General features: G+C 31.8%; 1 protein-coding gene across 1 annotated transcript in view; it reads right to left on the bottom strand.

Annotated features, from left to right (window-relative positions):
- Positions 1 to 24550, bottom strand: part of ATRNL1 (attractin like 1) — an 831601-nt gene that overhangs the window by 458391 nt on the left and 348660 nt on the right. The window contains exons 22-24 of the mRNA XM_025396530.1: positions 17319 to 17413; positions 12084 to 12162; positions 9980 to 10137 (exon numbers count right to left, since the gene is read on the bottom strand). Of these exons, the coding sequence (XP_025252315.1) occupies positions 9980 to 10137; positions 12084 to 12162; positions 17319 to 17413 (332 nt within the window). The remainder of the gene's footprint in view (positions 1 to 9979; positions 10138 to 12083; positions 12163 to 17318; positions 17414 to 24550) is intronic.

The following is a 24550-nucleotide window of genomic DNA, read 5'->3' as shown; positions in this document are numbered from 1 at the left end:
AATAGCAATATAATTCTTCTAAGTGTCCTCAATTTGAAAAATATATATATACAAGGGCAACTTCATCAGCACATATTTATGATAGCCTTACTTTTCAAATCATATGTATAAGTTAAAACATCCTCTTTAATACCTACTTCACCAGTAGTTTTCTGTTTCATGTGTGTGTGTGTGTGTTCAAATGACTCATCTATGTTGAAAATGCTAATTTATTTGCGATAAAATTTTATAGACATCAGCATTAGGATTCATTCCTTTTTCGATTTTCTTCTGTATAACTTAACCAATATTAGTAAGGAAATTAACCAGTACAGAACGGAAATTAGAATTGCAAATTGAAGAATAATTCCCAGCATCATTCTCATTAAAAAAATCTAATCTACATTATGACATCACTTTGCAGATTGACATAATAGTGAATTGTCAAAACCAGTTTGCTCAGAAACAGGTAATTTAGAGTCAATTTAATTTAATTTAAACTGTGCTATATAAATGTTGATGAACAGCACCATTGTAGGAGAATACAAAGTACTGAAGTTCAATACACTTTTTTTGAAGTTATTAGCACAACCGCTATAGTAGTAATTTTTTTCTATTGTTTATTGTCAAGATTTAATTGCATGGCACTATAAATCATGAAGAACAAGTGCTACCAAAATAAAATCTCATATTGCAAACATGCAAATGAACTCAATGGCATGATTCCCAGCATTTCAAAACAAAAAGGTTTTTTCCCTGTTTAATTACTATATTATTGGAACATTTATCACATAACACTGCTATATGTCTCACAGTTACAATTAAAATTTCTAAAGGATCTTAAGGATATTTAAATACTAAAGAGATTGGCAACCTAAAACATAAACATTCTATTGAAGTTTGAAGACAATGAAGAAAACTTTTGATTTACATTAGATCAAAACAGCTTTCCAAAGTACATAAATTAATCAAATTAATATGTTTAAATGGTAGAAGATCTCAATGGTTACATCAATGTCTGATTAATTCTGTACAAATAGCTGCCAACTTAAAATTTCCTACTCTAGTAAGTATATTATGCATTTGACATTTTAAAACATGTCTTGATTTCTAGAATTCCATTCAGATTTAAAAGACTATGGTACTAGAAGAAATGTTTACAACACATATAATTTAGGAACAGTAAAAGAAAAAACTTCTAATTAGTTATCAAAAACTTGGTATAGTATTAACAAAAAAATGATAAAAATCCTTAACAAAGATATTTATTTCTCAAACATCTGTATAATTATAAAGAAAAATAGAACCAGTGAATTTTGGCAACAATGATGCTACTAGACTGAGAAGATAAAACTTGCCTTTTAATTAAACAGTTATTATCACTGTCTTTACCCACATGCAGTCTTTATACCATAATAATTGCTTGATTGGCATGTAATTCACACTAAAATGTTTTATAAAGTAATGAATTAATAGAAATAAAATTAAAATCTAAAGGGTTTACAGAAGAAAGGACAGGAGGTAGGTAGTAGGAGTGAAAACATATTTGATAATATAAATTGTAAGAAAATTTATTTTATATAAAAAGAACTATTTTGATAAAACTATAATACTATTATTTCAGTCAATATCTTTACTGTATTTTCATATTACTTTAAATAACTTTCCATTTTTTACCCTAATTCGAAAGATAAACATATACACATTTCTAATATTTTGATTCAATATATGTTAAAGCCTTTCCCTTAAGTATAAGTGGAATCTGTGAATACAATGAAAATTCACTCCCTTGATTAGGTTACATTATACACCAAAGGTGGTAGAATGGTCACTCCTATGATTATTGAATTTTATCAGTCTCCATTATAACAGACTGAACAAAGAGATTTAAAGGAAAAGAGATTGTATAACTGGCCTAAAAGCAGCACAGTGTCATATTGTAGAGAAGGCCATGTGGCAGGGAACAGTGGCCATCTTCTAGGGGCTAAGAAGAGCCCCTGGCTAACAGTAACTAGAAAAACCTGAGACCTACAACTTCAATGCACTGAACTCTGCCAACAACTAGTGACCTTGGAAGAAGTCCTTCTGCCTCAGACAAGTCGGTACCTCAACAGACCATAATTTCAGCCTTGTGAAACCCTGAGGACAGGGTTTAACACAGGGCAGTTAATTCATGCCCAGATTCCTGACCAACAGACACTATAAAATAATAAATAGTTCTTGTTTTAACCTAATAAGCTTGTGATAACTTGCTACACAGCAAGAGAAACTAATAAAGGTAGGCAATATTATCATCTCCCATTTGACAAAGGAAGAAATGGAAAGACTGTGACTTAAAAAACAAACAAAAACCTTCCTCTCAATCGTATCACTTATAATTTAAGAATTTCAAATTGAGGTAGTAGTCTGACTTAGAACCCGTTTTCTTAATACCTACTGCTTACTGACAATGAGAAGGCAAACAATTGTAACCTGGAAGCAAGATAAGAATATCTACATTAGAACTGGCATTGATGAAAAAAATGTTACATATAATTCACTTTGCAGCAGATTAATTGCATATTTTTAAAAATCACAATAACTGAAGCCTTCTTTCTTTAATATCAATTACATTATTTTATAGTCAAGTGTGCATTATTTCCCTAGAATAAGGAAACACTGATTTCAGAAAGATATTCTTATTTATTAGATAAGTAAGATATATGCTTCTACCAAAGTTATCCATGATAACAAGTATTTGTTGACTTTTGATCACCAAATATCTCCTGACCAAACAAAGAATGATTTCTTCAGATTTTTTCCTTATTGGGGTTGTGAATCCAAGTCCCATATCTTCTAGCATAGAAGCCTAAAAACTACTTTCCAGGACAATTTTTTTTTCTTGCACCATTATGGGTCAGGAGGAAGTTAGACAGGTGTCCTAAATTTGCCAGTTGGATTTATTCACTTAAGATTTTAGATCTTGAGTGAATATTTATAGGATGGGTTAGAGAAATCACGAGATTTCATTCAATACAGCAGGCATGCGCAGTTAAGAATGTTAACTAATGCACATAGGTGAAAACTGCTGGAACGAAAGCTTTCTGCTTATTGATAACCTGATGATTTATTCTTCCCTTTCATATTGTTAGCAACACCTTATGCTAAGAATACATTTCCTTCTGTTTGTTAGTCATGCACGATTTCTGTTTCTTATAAAAAATATGAACTAACAAAACAACTTACTATAAAATTTCATTTTGGGAAAAGAAAGAGTTTGGGTTATTATTAAATAAGAAACCTATGTGACTTTTGTAAATATAAGGGAGAAATCTCTTATTGTACTAATAAACCACATTGCAAGTTAAACTTTTTTAAGAGTATAAGAAAGCATATTTTATCTGTACATTCCTTTCTCCAGAGAAATATACTACTCATCTCTTAATTTAAAAACTATTCCTTTAGCTACCTCAGCTAAGTACTAAAAATACAAAAAATTATATAGTTTCTTCTGTAAAGGAGTTTAAGGGCTAATAGGGGATAAATAAGTGGAAACAATAAATATAAATAAACTGTGATAAGCTGAAGAATATGCCAGTTGTAAGAAAAGAGTAATTTCTAGTAGTTAGGTATAAGGGAGGTTATATTCACAATTAGACAAAGGCTAAGCAAGAGTTGAAAACAAGGTTAAGACCATAAAGGTCATTTGAAAGAAAAAAATTACAGAATGTAAAAATAACCAGCAAAAAGAAATCAATGAGAGAAGACAGATATTTGGAGAGTAGAAAGTAGTTTGGTATATAGATTTAATAAAGACAAAAAAGAACATTTCATAAAAATAAAGGGGTCAGTAAAGGGACCTTTTCTGTAAATGTGTATGCACAAACTACTACAATTTCAAAAAACAAGAAGAAAATCTGACAATATTACAAAAAAGAAACACATCACCAAAAATAGTTGGAAATTCCCAAAATATTCTCAGTAATTGATAGAAAAAGTAGAAAGAAAATCAGCAATAATCTCAACATTGAATAACAATCAAATAAATATCCAATCAAATCAAAAATAACAATCAAATAAATAAATATTGGGGATACAATCAAGAATTTCTAAAATAGCCCTTTTTGAATAATTACAAAATAAACAGTTCTTTAACGATGAGTTTGTGTCCTTTGTAGGGACATAGATGCAGCTGGAAACCATCATTCTCAGCAAACTATCGCAAGAACAGAAAACCAAACACCGTATATTCTCACTCATAGGTGGGAACTGAACAATGAGATCACTTGGACTCGGGAAGGGGAACATCACACACCAGGGCCTATTATGGGGAGCGAGGACGGGGTAGGGATTGCATTGGGAGTTATACCTGATGTAAAAGATGAGTTGATGGGTGCTGACGAGTTGATGGGTGCAGCACACCAACATGGCACAAGTATACATATGTAACAAACCTGCACATTATGCACATGCACCCCAGAACTTAAAGTATAATAATAATAAAAAAAAAACCAGTAGAATGACCAAAAAAAAAAAAAAAAAAGAAGAAAGATCTCCACATTCATGGAAAACTAATAAAATGTGTTCGCTTTTTTCTTGTTAAAAAAAAAAATGTGCTGAAAACTGTCCATAATTACTTTGTGTTTATATAGCACTTGATTTTACTTAGTGGATGCTTTAAAAATGTATGCATCCACCACCAGACTCAAGACACTGAAGAGTCCTAACACCACCAAGATCCCTGGTGATACTCTTAAAAACCTCTATATCTCCCTTTCATACCTACTCTATTTCACCCACAACAGTCCCTAAACTTGAGGCATCTATTAACTTGAAAATAATGGCTCAAAACTTCCCAAATCTGATGAGAAATACAGATGACTAGATCCATGAAGCTGAACATCACTAAACAGATTAAATCTAAAAAGGACTTCACTAAGACACATCATAATCCGATAGCAAAAACTCAAAAAGAAAATTGCAGAAGAAGATAAAGGTGACCCATCGCATGTAAGATAATACTTCTAAGGATATCAACAAATTTCTCAGCAGAAACCTCACAGGTGAGGAGTGAGACGATATATTTAAAGTGCTGAAAGAAAAGTACTGCCAACCAAGAATACCTTACCTGGCAATACTGCCCTTCAGAAATGAAGGAGACATAAAAACTGATAAGGCTGAAGAAGTTCATGACCACTAGATCTACCTTACAATAAATGGCAATAGAATTGTTAAACCATGAAGCCCAAAGTTAGCAGAAGGAAGGAAATAATAAAGATCATGGCAGAAATAAATGAAATACAGAATAGAAAAACAATAGAAAAGGTAAACAAGCAGTTGGTTTTTAAAACAATTTAAAAAATTGACAAACCTTGCACAGGACTAACGAAGAAAAAAGAGACATGACTTAAACAAATTATAAATATATAAGGACACATTACAACTGACACCATAGATACCAAAAGGTCATAAGAAACAACTGTAGGGAACTGTATGCCAAAAAATTATATAACTTAGAAAAAAATGAATAAATTCCTAGAAAACTACAACTTGCCAAGACTGAATCATGTAAAAACAGAAAACTTGATCACACCAAAAATAACTAAGACGATTGAATCAGTTATAAAAAGCTTTCCAAGAAAGAAAAGCCCAGAAATAGATAGCTTCACTGGTGAATTCTAACAAACATTTAAAGCATTAAACACCAAGTCATCTCAAACTCTTCCGAAAAGATGAAGTAGAGTGAACACTTCCAAACTTATGCTGTAAGGCCAGCATTTCCCTGACACCCAAGTCAGACAAGAAGACTACAAGAAAAGAAAATCAATGGCATTTCAGAGATGTTGGTAAAAGGACACACAATTTTAGTTAAATAGGTGGATTAAATTGAAAATTTCTATTGTAGAACATGGTGACTATAGTTAATAATGCTGTATCCTGTTCTTTAAAAAATAAATAAAATAGTAACAGTAAGAGGGAAAACAAACAAATAAATAAAAATGAATACTATTGTACCACAGCTTACCACAGGGAAGATGGAAACAAAAGAAAAATTACGGGCCAATGTCCTTGATGAACATAAATGCAAATATCCTCAACAAAATGCTAGCCAACCACATTTGATTCAACAGTACATTGTAAGTATCATAAAACATGATCTAGTGGGATTTATCCCAGGAATGCATGGATGGCTCAACATATGTGAATCAAAATGTGATATGCCACATTAACAGAATGAAGGACAAAAATTATATGATCATCTCAATAGATGCTGAAAAAGCATTTGACAACGTTTAACACTGTTTCATGATAAAAACTTCCAACAAATTAGGTTTAAGTGGAATGTATGTCAACACAATAAAGAACATACACAACAAGCCAATAGCTAACATCCTACACAATGGCAAGATGCAGAAGGTTTTTCCTCTAATTTTAGGAAAGAAAAAAGAATGCCCAGTTTCACTACTTCTATTCAACATAGGACTAGTAGTCCTAGACAAAGCAATTAGACAAGGAAAAATAAAAGGCATCCAAATTGGAAAAGAAGAAGAAAACCTGTCTCTGTTTGCAAAGACATGTTCTTATATACAAGAAACCCTAGACACTCCATCAATAAACTGTTAAAAAAATAAAAAACTCAGTCAAGTTGCAGGATACAAAATCAACATACAAAAATCTGTTGCAATTCTATACATTAACAATGAACTCTCCAAATCAGAAGTTAAGTAAACAATCACATTTACAAGAGTAACAAAAAGAATAAAATACTTAAGAATAAGTTTAACCAAGGAAATGAAAGGCCTGTACACTGAAAATTATAAAGTAATTTTATGAAAGAAATTGAAAACATCAAAAATAAACGGAAAAATATCCTATGTTCATTGATTGGAAGAATTAACATTGTTTAAATGGCCACAATACCCAAAGTGTTCTACAGAGTCAATACAATTGCTATCAAAATTCCAATGACATTTTTCACAGAAATAGAAAAAATTCTAAAATTCAAAGAGAACCACAAAAGACTGCAAATTGTCTAAGAAATTTTATGAAAGAAGAACAAAGCTGGAGGCATCATATGTACTGATTTCAAACTATATAATGAATCTATAGTAATCAAAACAGGAAGTTGCTGGCATAAAAATACACTAATACCAGTGGAGCAGAATAGAGAGCCTAGAAATAAACCCATAGACAGGGTCAACTGATCTTTGACTCAGTGCCAGGAATAAACAGTGAGGGAAACACAGTCTCTTCAATAAATGGTATTGGTAACACTGGGATATCTATATGCAGAAGATGAAATTGGATTCTTACTTTATATCATATACAAAAATCAACTCAAAATGGATTAAAGATGTAAATAAAAGACCTGTAATTATAAAAATCCTAAACAGAATAAAGGGACTAAACTCCTTGACATTGGCCTTATCAATCATTTTTTTGGATATAATACCAAAAGTGGAGGCAACAAAAGCAAAAATAAACAAGTGGGACTGCATCAAACTAAAAAAAGCTTCCTTGCACAGCAAAAGAAACAACAAACTGAAAAGGCAACCTACAGAATAGAAAAAAAAAAATTTGCAAATGATCTATTCAATAAGAAGTTAACATCCAAAACATGGAAGAAACTCATGGAACTCAATAGCAAGAAAACAAAAACCTAATGTAAAAAATGGGCAAAGGACCTGATTGCACTTTCTCCAAAGAAGACATACGAATGACCAATAGGCATATGAAACGGTGCTCAGCATTGCTAATCATCAAAGAAATGCAAATCAAAACCACAATGACATATCACCTCACAGCTGTTATGATGGCCATTATCAAAAATACAAAAGCTAACAAGTATTAGAATGGATGTGGAGCAAGGGAAATTCTAACACACAATTGATGGAATGTAAATTGGTATAGCCATTATGTAAAGCTGTATGAAGATTCCCAAAAAAATTAAAAAGAAAACTACCAATGATCCAGCAATCCCACTACTGGGGATATGTTCAAAGTAAATGAAATCAGTATGTCAGAGATACAGCACTCTCACATTCTTTGCAACATTATTTCCAATAGCCAAGATACAGAAACAAGCTGTGTCCATGGATAGATAGATGAAAGCATAAAGAAATTGTGATTTATATCTATATGTTTCATATACATAATATGTATATATTTATAAGCATACATACACACACATAACAATGGAATATTATTCAGCCTTTAAAAAGTAGAAAATCTTGCTATTAGTGACAACACAGAAGAAACTGAAGGACATTATGCTAAATAAACAAGTCAGTCACAAAAAGACAAATATTGCATGATATCACTTATAGGTGGAATCCAAAAAACTTATGAACTTACTGAAAGGGAGTACAATGATGGCTGCCAGTATTTAAAATCATAATTGAAATAATTTTACTGTGTTTTGTTTAATATTGTAATTTAAAGTTTATTATAGTCTTATAAATAAACACATATATTAATACTTCTATGCTTTAATGTAACATATTCCTTAGGCATAATATAATGAGTTTAATAAAGAGGAGAAATTAGGACCACATATCTTGTCCATCTCAATTATTTTCCACACTGTATTATTTTGAGAGAGTGGAGTATTTCAACCTCGTTATACAAATTTTGATTTCGCTTCAGAAGAGTAAGTTCTCAAAAAAACCCAATGTAGAAAGTTAATTCCTAGCCATTAAGTATTCAAGAACATTCTAAAATAACTATGTAATGGTTTTTTCAAAATTATATAAACAAGAAATAAAGGACAGGAAGCAATTTAAAATATAATCATGTCAATTTTAATAACTAATTAGTAAGTTCTATAGATGAACCCTTTTCCATTTCAATCATAACTGAATAAATGAAGTGAAATTTGATAAATATTTCTCTATGAATCTTAGGAAATAAAATTATACATCCTCAACGTTAAAATTTTAAAAACAAATATTTATGGCATTTTTCTGACTGTATCATCTTCTAAATCACTATACAATGAAGAAGTAAATTTCTCAAATTAATTCTCAAACATGTACTGAATAGTAATTTATACTCATATTTCTTGAACAGTTGAATAATTACCATAATTTAAGTGTTACATCAACCTTAAAAATAAAAAGAAAAAATTTTTCCAGTAAACATATTATTTTTAAAATCACTCATTCTTTCCACGAGTCACATAGAAATTGATATAAATAAAACCTGCAAACATTTCTAGTTACAGAGCATATGCTGTAATTTACTAATATATAGGGAAGGGATGATCTGAAAATCTTTAAAAGATTTTTAAAACATAAAAGCCATGAACAAGGATTGATATATATAAGCTATTCAAATAACTAATGTAAATTCAATCTAATCAATCAGTTGTAAAGGAATGAACAAATCCCAACATCCCAATAGATAGGTTTTCTTTCATGAAAACATAAATTAAGAACACAAACCTTGACTACAAGATAGAAAGAATATTCCAATTCTTTCCTAGTAGTAAATCTGAAGTCTTCAGTAGCCTACCTCTAACCATAACAAAAATGAAAAGTAAAACACATATATAGTATAGATTAGGAAATTAATGATGAGAGGTAATTACTTAAAGAGGTAACTTAAATACTGCTAACTCAAAATCTTTAATGAAAGATCAGATTATTTTCAGAATATGCTAAAGTAAAACGAAGATTACTCAAACACAGAAAATAATTTCAAGTGGCGTTATATGAGAACAGTATTTATTTAACCCTCAGTTAAAGTATAGAATTAATCAGAAAATCAAAATATTTCAGTTGGATGCACAGCTTAGTATATAATAATCATTGAAAATTTTAAGTATAGAGTTTGTTGGTTCCATGAGGGTTTTTACGGAGAAATTCATCATCACAGACATTCGCAGACCTTTATTTATCAAAGGTCAATACATGTTTTTGTATTAGTCAAGAAATATATATATATCATCACTTTGGACAAAATCATCATTCTTTTCTTAATGATATAATGGTCATTAGAAGTAAATACTCTTAACACTTACCTGTATTTTAATAGGCCAGGAAAAGTTGCTGACGTACACATAGAATGTAATGTTAGGATTGCTTCTAAAGTTAAATTTTTCATAGGAAAAACTATCTCTGTATTCCTTTATATTATTCTTGGAAACTATAGGAGTCTCTTCCCCAGATATTGTTCCAGCTAAAATGTAAATAATTTAAATAATTAATATTAGGAAATATCTTTATGAATTTAAAAATGCATACTATACTTAGTTTTTATAATTGCTCTTATAAAAATACAATTATCAAAATATACTCAGGCTTATAATTTTGAATTAAAGAAAATAGGTTTGCCATAAATATAATGGAAATAAATTTAGTATAAAAATTATTTTAAAAAATGCTACCACTGATTAAGTGCAATGTACTAGGCACTGGCTTAGAGACTTTATATTCTTTTTTAAAACCAATAATATCCCAGAAGTATCATCACCTCCATTTTTCAGATTTCAACCTGAGCCTCAGAAAGATTAAAGCACTTGCCCCAAGTTTATAGCTACTAAGCAGTAAACTCCTCTTTGGAACTCAGGTATATGTGGCTCTAGAAACTGAGCTCATTCTGTTTACAATGCTACAGAGCATTTCAAAAGAAATCAGACCATATTTTCGTGTGTCTCAATCCAATTTAAAAATGGGAAAAAAATCAATTTATTTGTCTTACCACAAATTGAACCATCACTGCTTTAAATAAATTGGGTGGAGGCCACAATTTAAAACATGAGCTAAATGCTCAATTAGTTAAACACATATTGAGTGCTCAGTAAATATTTACTGAAGTTAATAAAATAGAACAAAGCATTTCCAACAATCTTAGCAAACTTTCACCTTAATGAATAGTAAAAATAAGTAGAATTAGTATACTGCGTAATTGAATTAACTAACCACTTATTACATAATCACCTTGTGTGCTTTTATAAAATGCAGATTCCATGACTTCATCTCCAAATCTGATAAATAAAAATTTCTGAGATTTGGACTGGGAATCTGAAAGAACATGTGATTTCTTGCATACTAAAATTATTGTTCTAAAGTGATTAGAAATGTATTATAGACATTTTTGTAGACATATTTTTAAACCCTTATAGTTTTTTACTGGTCAGAAATAACTTTCAAATTAACAGGACAGGTTATTATGAATTTTTTCCTTAATGAAACCTATAGTGCCAACATTTTACTATATGTTTGGCACTAATAGTAACAAAATGCCTATTTGCCTGAATTTTCATTTTTTGAATGTAATATATAAATTCTGGAATTGCAAAAGATCTCTTAATTCTTGAATTAATATTCTACATATTCAAATATAATATTCTACATATTAAAATAGCATAATAACTTAATTTTCAGAAGTCAAATATAAATTTCTAAGAATCCCTAAATTCTCTATAAAAAGGAAACAATTTCCAGCACATCTATGCAACAGTATACCTTTGATATAGAAAATAGATGCCAATAAAATTTTTAGAATAAAAGTAAAAATAAAATTAAGGTAAGAATACATTTCATAATTCAACATAAAAATTTGAACAGCTTCTCAGATATACTTTTTAAGCCAGTAATTTAAATTTACTAGCCTTATTATGAAACACATATTATGTATCAGTTTCTTAACTCCTCTGAGCACTGAAGCTGACAAGAGGGATTATATTTTCTAAGCTTGACAATAATAGATGTTTACTTTAATCAGTATGTACAGAAGAATTTCATTGTTTTATATAAATATTAAGGTTAATAATTAAAATTTATAGTTTCAGTAGCAAATCAAACAATTGAAATTTCAGTCTCTAGTCATTAAAGAAACAATTTATCTAAATTAAAATCACATTTTATAACACTGCCATTTAAAAATTTAATTTAGTGTCTAGTATTTGTTACTAATCTAATTTTAATTGAATAAAGGAGAAAGTTAACAAAATAATGAAGCTCTATTCATTTTTCTACTTATTATTTTTATCAGTAACAGCAAAATAATTACGGCATATAATATTTTTTAAATTTCATTTATTTAATTAACAGTAGATCATGTTAGAACAACTTCCAGATAGGAACACATGTAAAAGAGATATGACATCAACATTTTTTTACCTGTTGAACCGACAGACCACGTAATGTTGAGATTAAAGTTGTTTGATGCATTAATTGATATATCCAGATTTTTGTTCGACTACCAGAAAAGAAAATATTAACGTTAAAAAATAAAAATTACACTCTGATTTAATTACGGCTGCTTTATTCCTTAAACTCTATACATTCTGCAAATATTCAACTGAATATATGTAGATGCCATTTATACATTTTAATGAAGAAAATGTGTAATAAATTCAAAGGTAGATATCAAGTTCCACATTTATCTTCTCTATTGTAATTTGGTCTTTTGTATGTAAGCCAGAGGCTCCTATAATTTAATATTTTTATTTGGATCCTCTTTAATTAGTTGTAGACTAAACTTACTTTAAATTTGATATTTGTATTTTGATTCTTTTTGCTAGGTTTAAATGATACAGGTTTGGATTAGTCCCAAGCTATTTTATAACAATGTAAGATTATTTTGTGGAAAGACTTCTTCTTAGGTGTATATTTTTATTATTACACCCATATTTTCAAGTGGGAAAAACTACATAAACTAAAACTTTCAGGTAAAAATGATGAACCTATTCCAAAAAAAAAAAAAAAAAAAAAAAAAACGAGCAGATCATATTGTTTACACAGTTATACAACAGAAACACTGAGTATTTTAATTTTATGTCAGTCAACCCACTTCTTGTCATTCATTAATGGAGTACAGACTCTTTCCATTTAATTTCAGGGAAATATGCCTAAGAGATTTCTTTAAATGTTATTTGTGATTTTCAAATAGTTTCAGTAGTTGTATATTTACAACTATTTGTTCCTGTGGAAAGGCAAAGAATGATGGTCACAATGGGTAAGTTTAGCTTCAGATACTGACTGTATTATGCTTATTTTAAATATTCTCTACAAAGACTTGTAGAAAAATCTATACTGCTAAGATCTAGCTAGTGAAATGCAGTAAGAGAGATAGAGAATATATTAATTCCTTAGTTTTACCATTTTTCTAAATATGATAAAGCAGTTAAGCTAATAGAAAATATATTACCAATTTTCTGAGTGGCTCCTAGGAGAAAGTAAATATGGAAGCAACTAAATTCCCCTTTTCTGATATAACAGTCTTAGGGGAAAACTGACAAGGAAATGGCCTTTCCCTGATGAATAGCAGGAGAAATAAGGAACATCATAAAAAGCAAAGGCTGCTGGATGATGTGTGATGGCCATTCCATTTGACAGACACATAAGCCCCAATCTTATACCTCCAAATAACATCTACTCTTAATGATTTCCCTACATGGAAGAACAGCTTAGTCTCTATGAAGAACTCTTAACAGTGTTCCGTATCCATCAAATGATATTGTCACAGTTTCCAGGAGGCAAATAAGATTTCAAGAAGAATGATCATCTTGAAAGAGCATGTAAAATAAAATTTGTTATAATAAGGTTGAGTGATTGTCATGCATTTTTTTAGAGTAGTGCACAGTAATATTGTGGAGAAAGCATTTGAGAATTTGAAGTAGTCAAAGAAAACTAAAACCTTGGATTTTAAATACATAGAGTAAATCAGAAGGCTATTACATTAGGCATCATAGTGATATTCAAAAAAGGCCATGAATATAAGAAGGAAGTTAACTTCCTTCTTATTTTCTATTGATTATCAAATAATACTGAATTCTATTGACAAGCTGTTAAGAATCCTTCTGCAGTACATGCCACAAAACTGTCAAATATATTGAGATTTTCCTATTTCTCTTAAGATATAAGTGAACACAGAGTTGGCATAAATTAAATGGAAGGCCAGAAAAAAAACTGAGTAACTCTTTGACTGTAGCAATAAATGCAGAATGCTTTTATATCAGCATGCAGATAGGGACTATTCAATACATTATGTTGTTCAGTTGTGGTATACAAAATATACTTCCAAATATACACAATGTATTCCTAAGGAAAATCTGGATATTAAAGGCAGATATCTGGTAGCAAATGTTGATTTATGTCATCATAATAAACAAACCATACTTGAATCCAATAACGGTTTCATATACAGTAAATCATTTTCATGAAGCAATGAAAAGAATTAGTGAAGAGTCAGATAACCTTAGATTGAAATAGTAGGTCTTTAATGTACACACTGATTGATTAGGGGGAAATTACTTTTCCTTTCCAAAAATCACTTTTCTAATCTCTAAAATGGGGATGTAATTACTTCCCTCAAGAAGTTCATGTGAGCATTAAATGAAGTAATTTCTGGAAAAAAACTTCGGTTTCAGCCCATAGTGCTTATAATTATAGTGTTGCTGTCATTATTAGGTATAGTACAGGGTATATTCTTTTTCTTCTTTTTCTTCATCTTCATCTTCACTCAGAGGATTGGGAACTCAAAAAAAGCACATGGTCTGAGGAGTGGATTTTTTTTTTACTATGAATGAAATGGATCCAAAAAGTCACTTTTTAATTAAAGTAAAGCATGGTGAAAACAGTATATCCTTGAGGAGGCTTAAATCTTTATTTTCTCTTGAAATTGCCTCTTCTTAATTATGTGTACCTTATGCGGGATGAGATTAATATGAGCATAACTGTTGTTGCTAAAACGTCACACAAAATTTCCAATTGATATAAAAAAACCATAAAACTCTTTTTAAACTTCTAGTTCATTCTCTATCAATTCCAAGTTTAGGCAATGCTGAATTATATGGTACCATAACTAAAGCCATATAAAAAGCATTTAGGGTTTAAAAAGCTGTACTGAAAAAGTGACACGGTAGTTATTCCAGTAAGTGATAAAATCAGTGATTTAGAACATTGTTTGTTAGATATGGATAAGTTTGGCAAATACTGTTATAGAGAAACCTGTTCAGAAATTGTTCACATGAAAGCACTGGCTAGAAGTGATGGATAGTGAGTTAAAATTAAATCTATTTTTCAAAATGTAGGAAATGTATAAGTAGTTAAGGTATCTACTTTTTATTATTATTTTCTTATAGAATAAGCCTTGCCCAATAACACATAATAATTTCAGAGATTATTCCCATGTGAATATATCTTTAATTAAAGAGGGTTACACAAAACGACACTATAAGCATTCTTAGTGATGCCTCTCATGACAGTTTTGCATCCTTAAGCTTCACAGAACACTTTTCTGGTTTCTTGACTTCAAGTGGACAAGATAGTAGAAAGTAAAACAAAGCTGGGACATTGGAAAGCACTTGGGATTGCTAGAAATTGAAGGAGAAATTGAAGGAGAAAAAGAGAAGCAAACTAGAATTGTGGCTAATCTGGACATAAGTGTATGACACTATGGACAATACTGTGGAGGAATATTATTCACTCTCAAATTGTGAGTCAGACATACCTCTTACATTAAATTTCGTAGATCTTCAAAGAACCCCACAGGTTTGGAATTACTATTAAATAATCAAGAAGCCAAAGGTAAAGAATGACCTCTGACACCTGCTACAACATGGATGAACCTTGGAAACACCATGCTAAGTGAAATAAGCCAGATACAAAAGGACAAATGATATACACTTATATGAAGTGCCTAGTGTGAGTCAATTCATAAAGGCAGAGAGTAGAATAAAGATACCAGGGGCTGCAAAGAAGTGTGGAATGAGGCATTATTGCTTAATAAACACAGAGTTTCTGTTAGGGATAATGAAAATGTGGATGATGGTGATGATTGCACCACACTATAAATATACTTAATGCCATTGAATTATATACCTGAAATTATTAAAATAAATTTTATTTTATGGCTATTTTACTACAATAAAAAGTCAATGGTAATTATAATGCAAGTATAAGAACTTTATCACATTGATAAATGCAGTTTCTGAGATTATTAATGTATCTATATATAAACAGATAATCAGTGAAGGATGGCTTTATTTGAAACAAAATATCTTTTAAATTCTTATTTAAAAGTCAAAACTTTAAATGTATTTCCCAAGAATATAGTCATTCTTAAACTCTAGGGAATAAAGAGTAACATAAAATGTAAAATAAACTGTTCTTTTTTTTGGTGATGGGGGAGGCAGAATGCTATTTTACTGGAAAAGAAAAATTTAAGAAATTATATTAGTTGTCAGCAAGTCCAATGAACTACATTAAAAGGAAAGAAGCTGGAAAATGTCAAGGTAATAATATATTTAGAGGTTCCACCTACTTGAAAAAACATTAAATATATGATATGGATTTAACAATATGGATTAATTTATAAAAATAATTATATATATATATATTTAACATAACTTCATTTCAAATGTATGAATGTTAGTTTTAAAAGAACTAAAATTCAACCCAAATAAACCCTATGTTTGATATTTCCATTCTCAGGATTTTCAACTTAATAAAGTCTCAGATGGACAGCAAAATATGTGTATTATTTCAAGACAACCTAGGAGTCTTTACCTGAATTGATGGATTGAAATTAAAATTCACAATTAATCTTTCATATATTTAAACTTCAAAAGCTTATACAATGATATCAATGATGTAGTCATATCATTAAAGAAGCCATCATTCATATAACTCAGACAAACTACTGACTTAAAAAAAGGACAATGAAAACCCATTACTATGGAATGGTATAAAGGAAAGGAAAATATACTTAATATAGTATGCTTTGAATTCATTAGTTTTATTTATTTATTTATTTATTTATTGAGATGGAGTCTCACTCTGTCGTCAGGCTGGAGTGCAGTGGTATGATCTCAGCTCACTGCAACCTCCGCCTCCTGGGTTCAAACAAATCTCCTGCCTCAGCCTCCTGAGTAGCTGCGACTACAGGCGCACGCCATCATGCCCACCAAATTTTTGTATTTTTAGTAGAGACGGGGATTCAGTACATTGGCCAGGATGGTCTCGATCTCTGGGCCCCATGATCCGCCCACCTCAGCCTCCCAAAGTGCTGGGATTACAGGTGTGAGCCACCGCACCTGACTGAGATTTATTTTTAAATAAGAACAGTCTGTGTTTGCATAATTATAGGCATAAATTTTGTTACAAGAATATATAAAGGGAGAAATTATATATAATTTAAAATATAGGGCTATTTGCAAAATCTGAAATATCAAAATCACAAATTATTGAATCACGAAGACAGAAAAAATTAACAGGATTAGTAGTTTCTACAAAGTCCCTACAATGTGATAATTCTGAGAAGAGGTAAAATCACAATGAAATATGAAAAAAAAAGTTGTATCCATTGACACTAGGATAATCATACTTTAAAAGATAACAATCTTTCCTCACCTGTTCTGGGTTTGCTATAAAGTTTATGGCAGTATGGTGGCGATCATCTTCCTGTAATAAGCTGAAGGTAAACTGATAATCAATCAAAAGGCTGTCTGTAGGGAGGAAAAAAAGTACAATCCTGATATGTACTTTAAAAACTGTCTAAAAAGCAAAATTTAGGTTACAATATATTGTACACTGATATTAAAAATGATTATCGTTAAATACTAGTGGTATATTTAAGTATAATAAAATACAAATCTTCGTCCTCAATCAACAAAAAGCAAAACATAGTTATGGAAGAAGTACTAATTCCTTAAAAATTATATTTATTATTTCTGATGCTATTATAAAGTTAAAACAAACATTATAGACATTCTGGAAACTATACAAAAGAGAATAAAATAAAAATTATCTATAATTTTATAACTAGAGGGAAATACAGTTAACATTTTGGTACATTTTATTCCAGTTAGAATTCTGTAGCCATAAAGATAGACATTTTCATAAAACTTCATAACTTTCATAAACTCAAAATTCTTTGAAAACATGAAGTTTGATAGCTAAATAATATTTATCATATACTGTAATGTATTTACTTGTTTTTCAATTGTGTTCACTTCTACTTTTAGTAATTTTTAAATGATTCTCTGATAAACATCATTTTACAGATATGACATTTATTCACAATGATACAAGGAATTCTGGGAAAAGATATTCTTAATTTTGTCCACACATAATGCTGAAACCAAGGTGAAACATTTAAATGTTATAGGACATGAGTGGGTATGCATATTACATGAGGGTGACGTATTGCTAATAACATTAAACTGCTACATTTATAAAAATTATTTCAAATTATTTTAAGTAAATATAGATTACTTCTATCTTTTGGATAATACCTTTCATATTATACCCTTAACCATTAAAAAGTATTAATATAGAATGTACAGATTGAATTACATTAAATGAATTTCTTTTTAAAACTATTAAGGCATTATTCATATGCTTACTTGTATACTTTATAAGATTCACCCTATATATTTATTGTATAATTCAGTGTAAGGCAACATTTTGTCTAAGAATTTATAGGTGTCCTTATACCTGATAATGAGAATTATGCAATAGGTCATAGTTCCAATTTTCATCTGACTGCCAAAAAATTGCAGAGGAAAATTCAATGTGCCAGTGTTCTAGGCACTGCAGAAACAATAAAAAAATAAAAATTTCTGTCCTCTTGCAACTTATACTCTACTGAATGAACATCAGTCTTTTGGAGAAGAATAAACCAGTAAAGAGGAGGGAGATACTGTTAGGTAGGAGTATGCCTCCAGCTTTGAGAAGAAACATTTAGAGAATTGAGATAGTAAATGAATATGGAGTTTACCAGAAAAAAATATTCCAGGCACAGAGGACAAGCACAAAAACCTCAAATGAAGAGCAAGCCTTAACTGATTCTCATAAAGGCTGTGCCAGTAATACAGGCAGGAAGTAATGGAGGCCAGGGTAACAGCAGTGAAGGTCACAGGAAGTGGTTAAATACAGTGAATGCATTTTTAAGATACAGCAAACAGGATTAGCTAAATAAAAGAACGTAGCCTTTGTAAGAAAGAAAGGCAAAGTTTTTTTTTTTTTAATTTTTTTCCTAAGACCAAGCAAAAATCACCATTAACTTAAATGGAGAATAGTTTGACTGCAATGGAACTTGGGGGAATAATTAGGAGCTTAATTTTAAAGATATTCCTGTCTTTTTTTAGGAATTTTAAAGATATTCCTGTCTAGGATATTCCTGTCTAGGAGCTTAATTTTAAAGATATTCCTGACTGTCTGTCCATCAGTGACAGACTGGATTAAGGAAGTGTGGCACATATACACCATGGAATACTATGCAGCCATAAAAAAGGATGAGTTTGTGTCCTTTGTAGGGACATGGATGCAGCTGGAAACCACCATTCTCAGCAAACTATCACAAGAACAGAAAACCAAACACCGCATGTTCTCACTCATAGGTGGGAACTGAACAATGAGATCACTTGGACTCGGGAAGGGGAACATCACACACCGGGGCCTATCACGGGGAGGGGGGAGGGGGGAGGGATTGCATTGGGAGTTATACCTGATGTAAATGATGAGTTGATGGGTGCTGACGAGTTTATGGGTGCAGCACACCAACATGGCACAGGTATATATGTAACAAACCTGCATGTTATGCACATGTACCCTAGAACTTAAAGTATAATTAAAAAAAACAAAAACAAAACCAAAATGGACTAAAAAAAAAAAAAGAGAGAGATATTAAGTTTGAGAAATTTATTGAATAGCCAGATGTTGAGTCAGGCTCAGGAGCATGCGTAGTAGATAACAATTTGTAAGTTATCAGAAATTACATGGGATTGAAAGCCATGAAGGCAGCAAATAGTCTTTGCAGACAGACAAGAGGTCTGAGAGATTAGCCCTGAGGCCCACCAATGTTAAATAATCAGAGCCTGAAGAGAAACTGGCAAAGGAGACTGAGAAATGGCTACTCCAGGAGAGAAAAAGAAACCCAGAATTTAGGGCTATGGACATCAAGCAAATACAATGTTTAAAAGATCAAGTAGTGATCATCTTGGGCAAATGCAGCTGAGTAGATTCAAAAGTATGGCTGCAGTCTTGAGAAAGAGAATATGTATTTAGAATGGAGAAAAAAATATCACTAAGGAAAAGCAAGCACTTCAAAACTATTTCCACAAATTCGTCTGCTCAAGCATCTTTATTTTTTCAAGACTGCAACTAAGCATTAAGAAATCAGGAAATGAATGCCCTTTAGGAGGTAGGATCTGGGAGACTTCAGAACCTGGAGCAGTCCTGAGTAAAGGCTGCAATGCCCCAGACCTACACACATTTTTCTGCCTATATAGACTCCAGCATCTGCCACAAATATGCCCAACCAAATTCTTGTCCAGGCATTCAAGCACGATTTTCTCTCTTCTTATATTTAATAGAGTTGAAAATACTAGATCAGCATGAAGTATCTTGTGTATGGTAATGATCAATCCTAATGTCAATTGGGCTAAAAATATAAAGCTGAAATCTAGAACAAAATTAGTATGAGTATTAATCAATTCAAGTGTCTAATAAAAATACCAATCAATGAATGTGAATTACCATAAAGAAAGAAAATTTAGACTTCTACACAAAATGTTTCCTTTTAAAGCTGCTGAGAATGAAAGTCCTCCAGAAGGCAACTACACAATTTTCCACTTAACTAGGAGATTATATATTTCTCCTCAGAATTTCAAAAATCATGATGGTGTATTTGGTTATGAATGAATAATTTACCTGGCACTTAAACATGTAACTTAATGCTGAAATATGCTCTGAACTTCTTAGCGAAGTAGGTACAGGATATAAAACATTAAAATTTAAAATATGTCTCAAATTTATCCATAAATGTACATAACTTGAAAATAAATTTTTATGCTGCCTTAATGAACTACTCTATTATGGCATAAAGAAATGACAACATGATTGACTGTAAATCAATTCAAATAATTTATTGCTTTATTGATAAATACAGATAAATGACAAATTAGCATGAAGAATAACTATGATCAAGACATGTAAGAAAACTTCAGTTTTAGATTGGGGAAATAACACAATTTATGCTGATTGGAAAAAAATTAGTAGAAAAGGAAAAATTGCTAATAGAAGATAGGGAGGAGGACTTTTGGAACTATTTCCTGAGGTAGGTAAAAGGTGATGAGATCTTGTGAAAAAAAACATAAAGACTGAATAAACACAACATGCAGAGAGGAGATCATATTGAACAGAGAGCAGGAAGGGAAACGTGGTGGTGGGATCATATGGAAGTGCCCTTTTGATTGCTTCCATTTTCTCAATAAAATCAGAAAGGCCATCAGCTGAGAAAGAGAATGGAGGATGAGGGGATGGGAAATGCGAGGGCAGAGGAAACATCTAAAATAGTCATCAAAAAGAGGGAAAGTAAATAGACGAAGGAAATATAGTATTTATAGTGACAGGAGACAGACAAATTCCTAGGTAGACATAGACAGGTCCCTGGTGAAAGCCAACCTTCAAGCCAAAGACAGCCTAAAGCCTGAAAATTGAACTGCCAGTTCCAGATAGAGTCCACAACTGGAGAGATACTTCTATCCCCAACCCACCCACTCTCTCTTGATTCCTTCTGTATGATGCCTTTTAACTAATTGAATGCTGCTTTTTCCAAGACCACCCATGGACCAATTATAAAGTACCACCCTCTTCCTGCCGATTTTAAGCCCATAAAAACCCAAGACTCAGCCTCACAGGGAGCTACCCACTTTCAGGGTCCCCTCTGTCCACTGAGAGCTTGAGAGCTTTCCTTCTGTTGCTCAACAAAATTCTTCTTCTCTGCCTTACTAACTCTCCAGTGTCCACGTACCTTATTCCTCTTGGTCACAAGACAAGAACCCAGAACTCACTAAGCTGTGGGTGATGGAAAAAAAAGACCTGTAACCCTCCGATTCACCAAGCCGTAGGTGATAGGGACAAAAGAGCTGTAACCCTTCATTCCACTTGCTGAACAATGGGAGCAAAAAAAGTCATTGCACACCATTCCTTCCTGCTCGCCAAGCAATGGGAGCAAAAAAGACACTGGGTTCCACTCCCTCCCACTCGCTGAACTACAGGAATGAAGAAGCTGAAATAGTATGAGACTGGTGAGTATGCATCTAAAGTGAGACTGGTTAGTATATTTGTATGTTTTTCTACAGCAGAGTGTTCAAAAAAAGCTTCGAAGTTAGTTGATATTGTATTAGAGTATTGTCTGTTGATAGAGGATGAAGTAAAAACAGGGCAATGAAGTTGAGAATATATTCATAAGAGAGTATTATATATATATTACTATTCAAAAATTTATTTTCATTATTATTATACTTTAAATTCTGGGATACATGTACAGAACATGCAGGTTTATAACACAGGTATACATGTGCCATGGTAGTTTGCTGCACCCATCAGCTGCAGATGCTGTCATCTGCATTAGGTATTTCTCCTAATGCTATCCCTCACCTTGCCTGTCACCCCCTGACAGACCCCAATGTGTGATGTTCCCCTCCCTGTGCCCATATGTTCTTATTGTTCAACTCCCACTTATGAGTGAGAACATGTGGTGTTTGGTTTTCTGTTCTTGTGTTAGTTTGCTAAGAATGATGGTTTCCAGCTTCATCCATGTCCCTCCAAAGGACATGAACTCATTCTTTATTATGGCTGCATAATATTCCATGGTGTATATGTGCCACATCTTCTTTATCCAGTCTAACATAATGGGCATTTGGGTTGGTTTCAAGTCTTTGCTATTGTGAAAAATGCTGCAATAAACATATGTATGCATGTGTCTTTATAGTAGTATGATTTATAATTTTGGGGGTGTATACCCAGTAATGGGATTGCTGGGTCAAATGGTATTTCTAGTTTTTGATCATCAAGGAATCGTCACACTGTCTTCCACAATGGTTTAACTAATTTACACTCCCACCAACAGTGTAAAAGCATTCCTATTTCTCCACATTCACTCCAGCATCTGTTGTTTCTTGACTTTTTAATGATTGCCATTCTAACTGGTGTGAGATGGTGTCTCATTGTGGTTTTGATTCGCATTTCTCTACTCACCAGTAATGATGAGCTTTTTTTCATATTTTTGTTGGCCACAGAAATATCTTCTTTGAGAAGTGTCTGTTCATATCATTTGCCCACTTTTTGATGGGGTTGTTCTTTTATTGTAAATTTATTTAAATTCCTTGTAGATTCTGGATATTAACCCTTTGTCAGATGGATAGATTGCAAAAATTTTCTCCCATTCTGTAGGTTGCCTATTCACTCTGATGATAGTTTATTTTGCTGTGCAGAAGCTCTTTGGCTTAATTAAATCCCATTTGTCAATTTTGGCTTTTGTTGCCATGTTTTTGGTGTTTTAGTCATGAACTCTTTGCCCATGCCTATGTCCTGAATGGTATTGCCTACGTTTTCTTCTAGGGATTTTATGGTTTCAGGTCTTACTTTAAATATTTCATCCATCCTGAGTTAATTTTTGCATAAGGTGTAAGGAAGGGGTCCAGTTTCAGTTTTCTGCTGATGGCTAGCCAGTTTCCCCAACACCATTTATTACATAGGGAATCCTTTCCTCATTGCTGTTTTTGTCAGGTTTGTCAAAGATCGGATGGTTGTAGATGTGTGGTATTATTTCTGAGGCCTCTGTTCTGTGCTACTGGTCTATATGTCTGTTTTGGTACCAGTACCGTGCTATTTTGGTTACTGTAGCCTTATAGTACAGTTTGAAGTCAGGTAGTGTGATGCCCCCAGCTTTGCTCTTTTTGCTTAGGATTGTCTTGACTATGCAGGCTCTTTTTTGGTTCCATATAATTTAAAGTAGTTTTTTTCTAATTCTGTGAAGAATGTCAATGGTAGCTTGATAAGAATAGCACTGAATGTATAAATTACTTTGGGCAGCATGGCCATTTTCACAATATTGATTCTTACTATCCATGAGCATGGAAGGTTTTTCCATTTGTTTGTGTCTTGTCTTATTTCCTTGAGCAGTGGTTTGTAGTTCTCCTTGAAGAGGTCCTTCACATCCCTTCTAAGTTGTATTCGTAGGTATTTTATTCTCTTTGTAGCAATTGTATGGGAATTTGCTCATGATTTGTCTCTGTTTGTCTATTATTGGTGTATAGGAATGCTTGTGATTTTTGCACTTTGGTTTTGTATCCTGAGACTTTGCTGAAGTTGCTTATCAGCTTAAGGAGTTTTGGGGCTGAGATGATGGGGTTTTCTAAATATACAATCATATCATCTGAAAACAGAGATAATTTTACTTCCTCACTTCCTATTTGAATGCCCTTTATTTCTTTTTCTTGCCTGATTGCCCTTGCCAGAACTTCCACTACTATGTTGAATAGGAGTGGTGAGAGCAAAAATCCTCAACAAAATGCTACCAAGCCAAGTTCAACAACACATTAAAAGGACCACACCCCATGATCAAGCAGGCTTTATCTCTGAGATACAACGATGGTTCAACATATACACACCAATAAATATGATACACTACATTAACAGAATGAAGGATAAAAATTATGTTATCATTAACAGATGCAGAAAAACATTTGACAAAGTTCAACACCCTTTCATGATAAAAATACTGAACAACTAGGTATAGGAGAAACTTAACACAATAGAGACCATATGTGAATAGCCCACAGCTAACACCATAT

The sequence above is a fragment of the Theropithecus gelada genome, chromosome 9 (genome assembly GCF_003255815.1).
Source record: "Theropithecus gelada isolate Dixy chromosome 9, Tgel_1.0, whole genome shotgun sequence".
NCBI lineage: Eukaryota > Metazoa > Chordata > Mammalia > Primates > Cercopithecidae > Theropithecus > Theropithecus gelada.
This window is presented reverse-complemented; position numbering and strand designations above follow the sequence as displayed.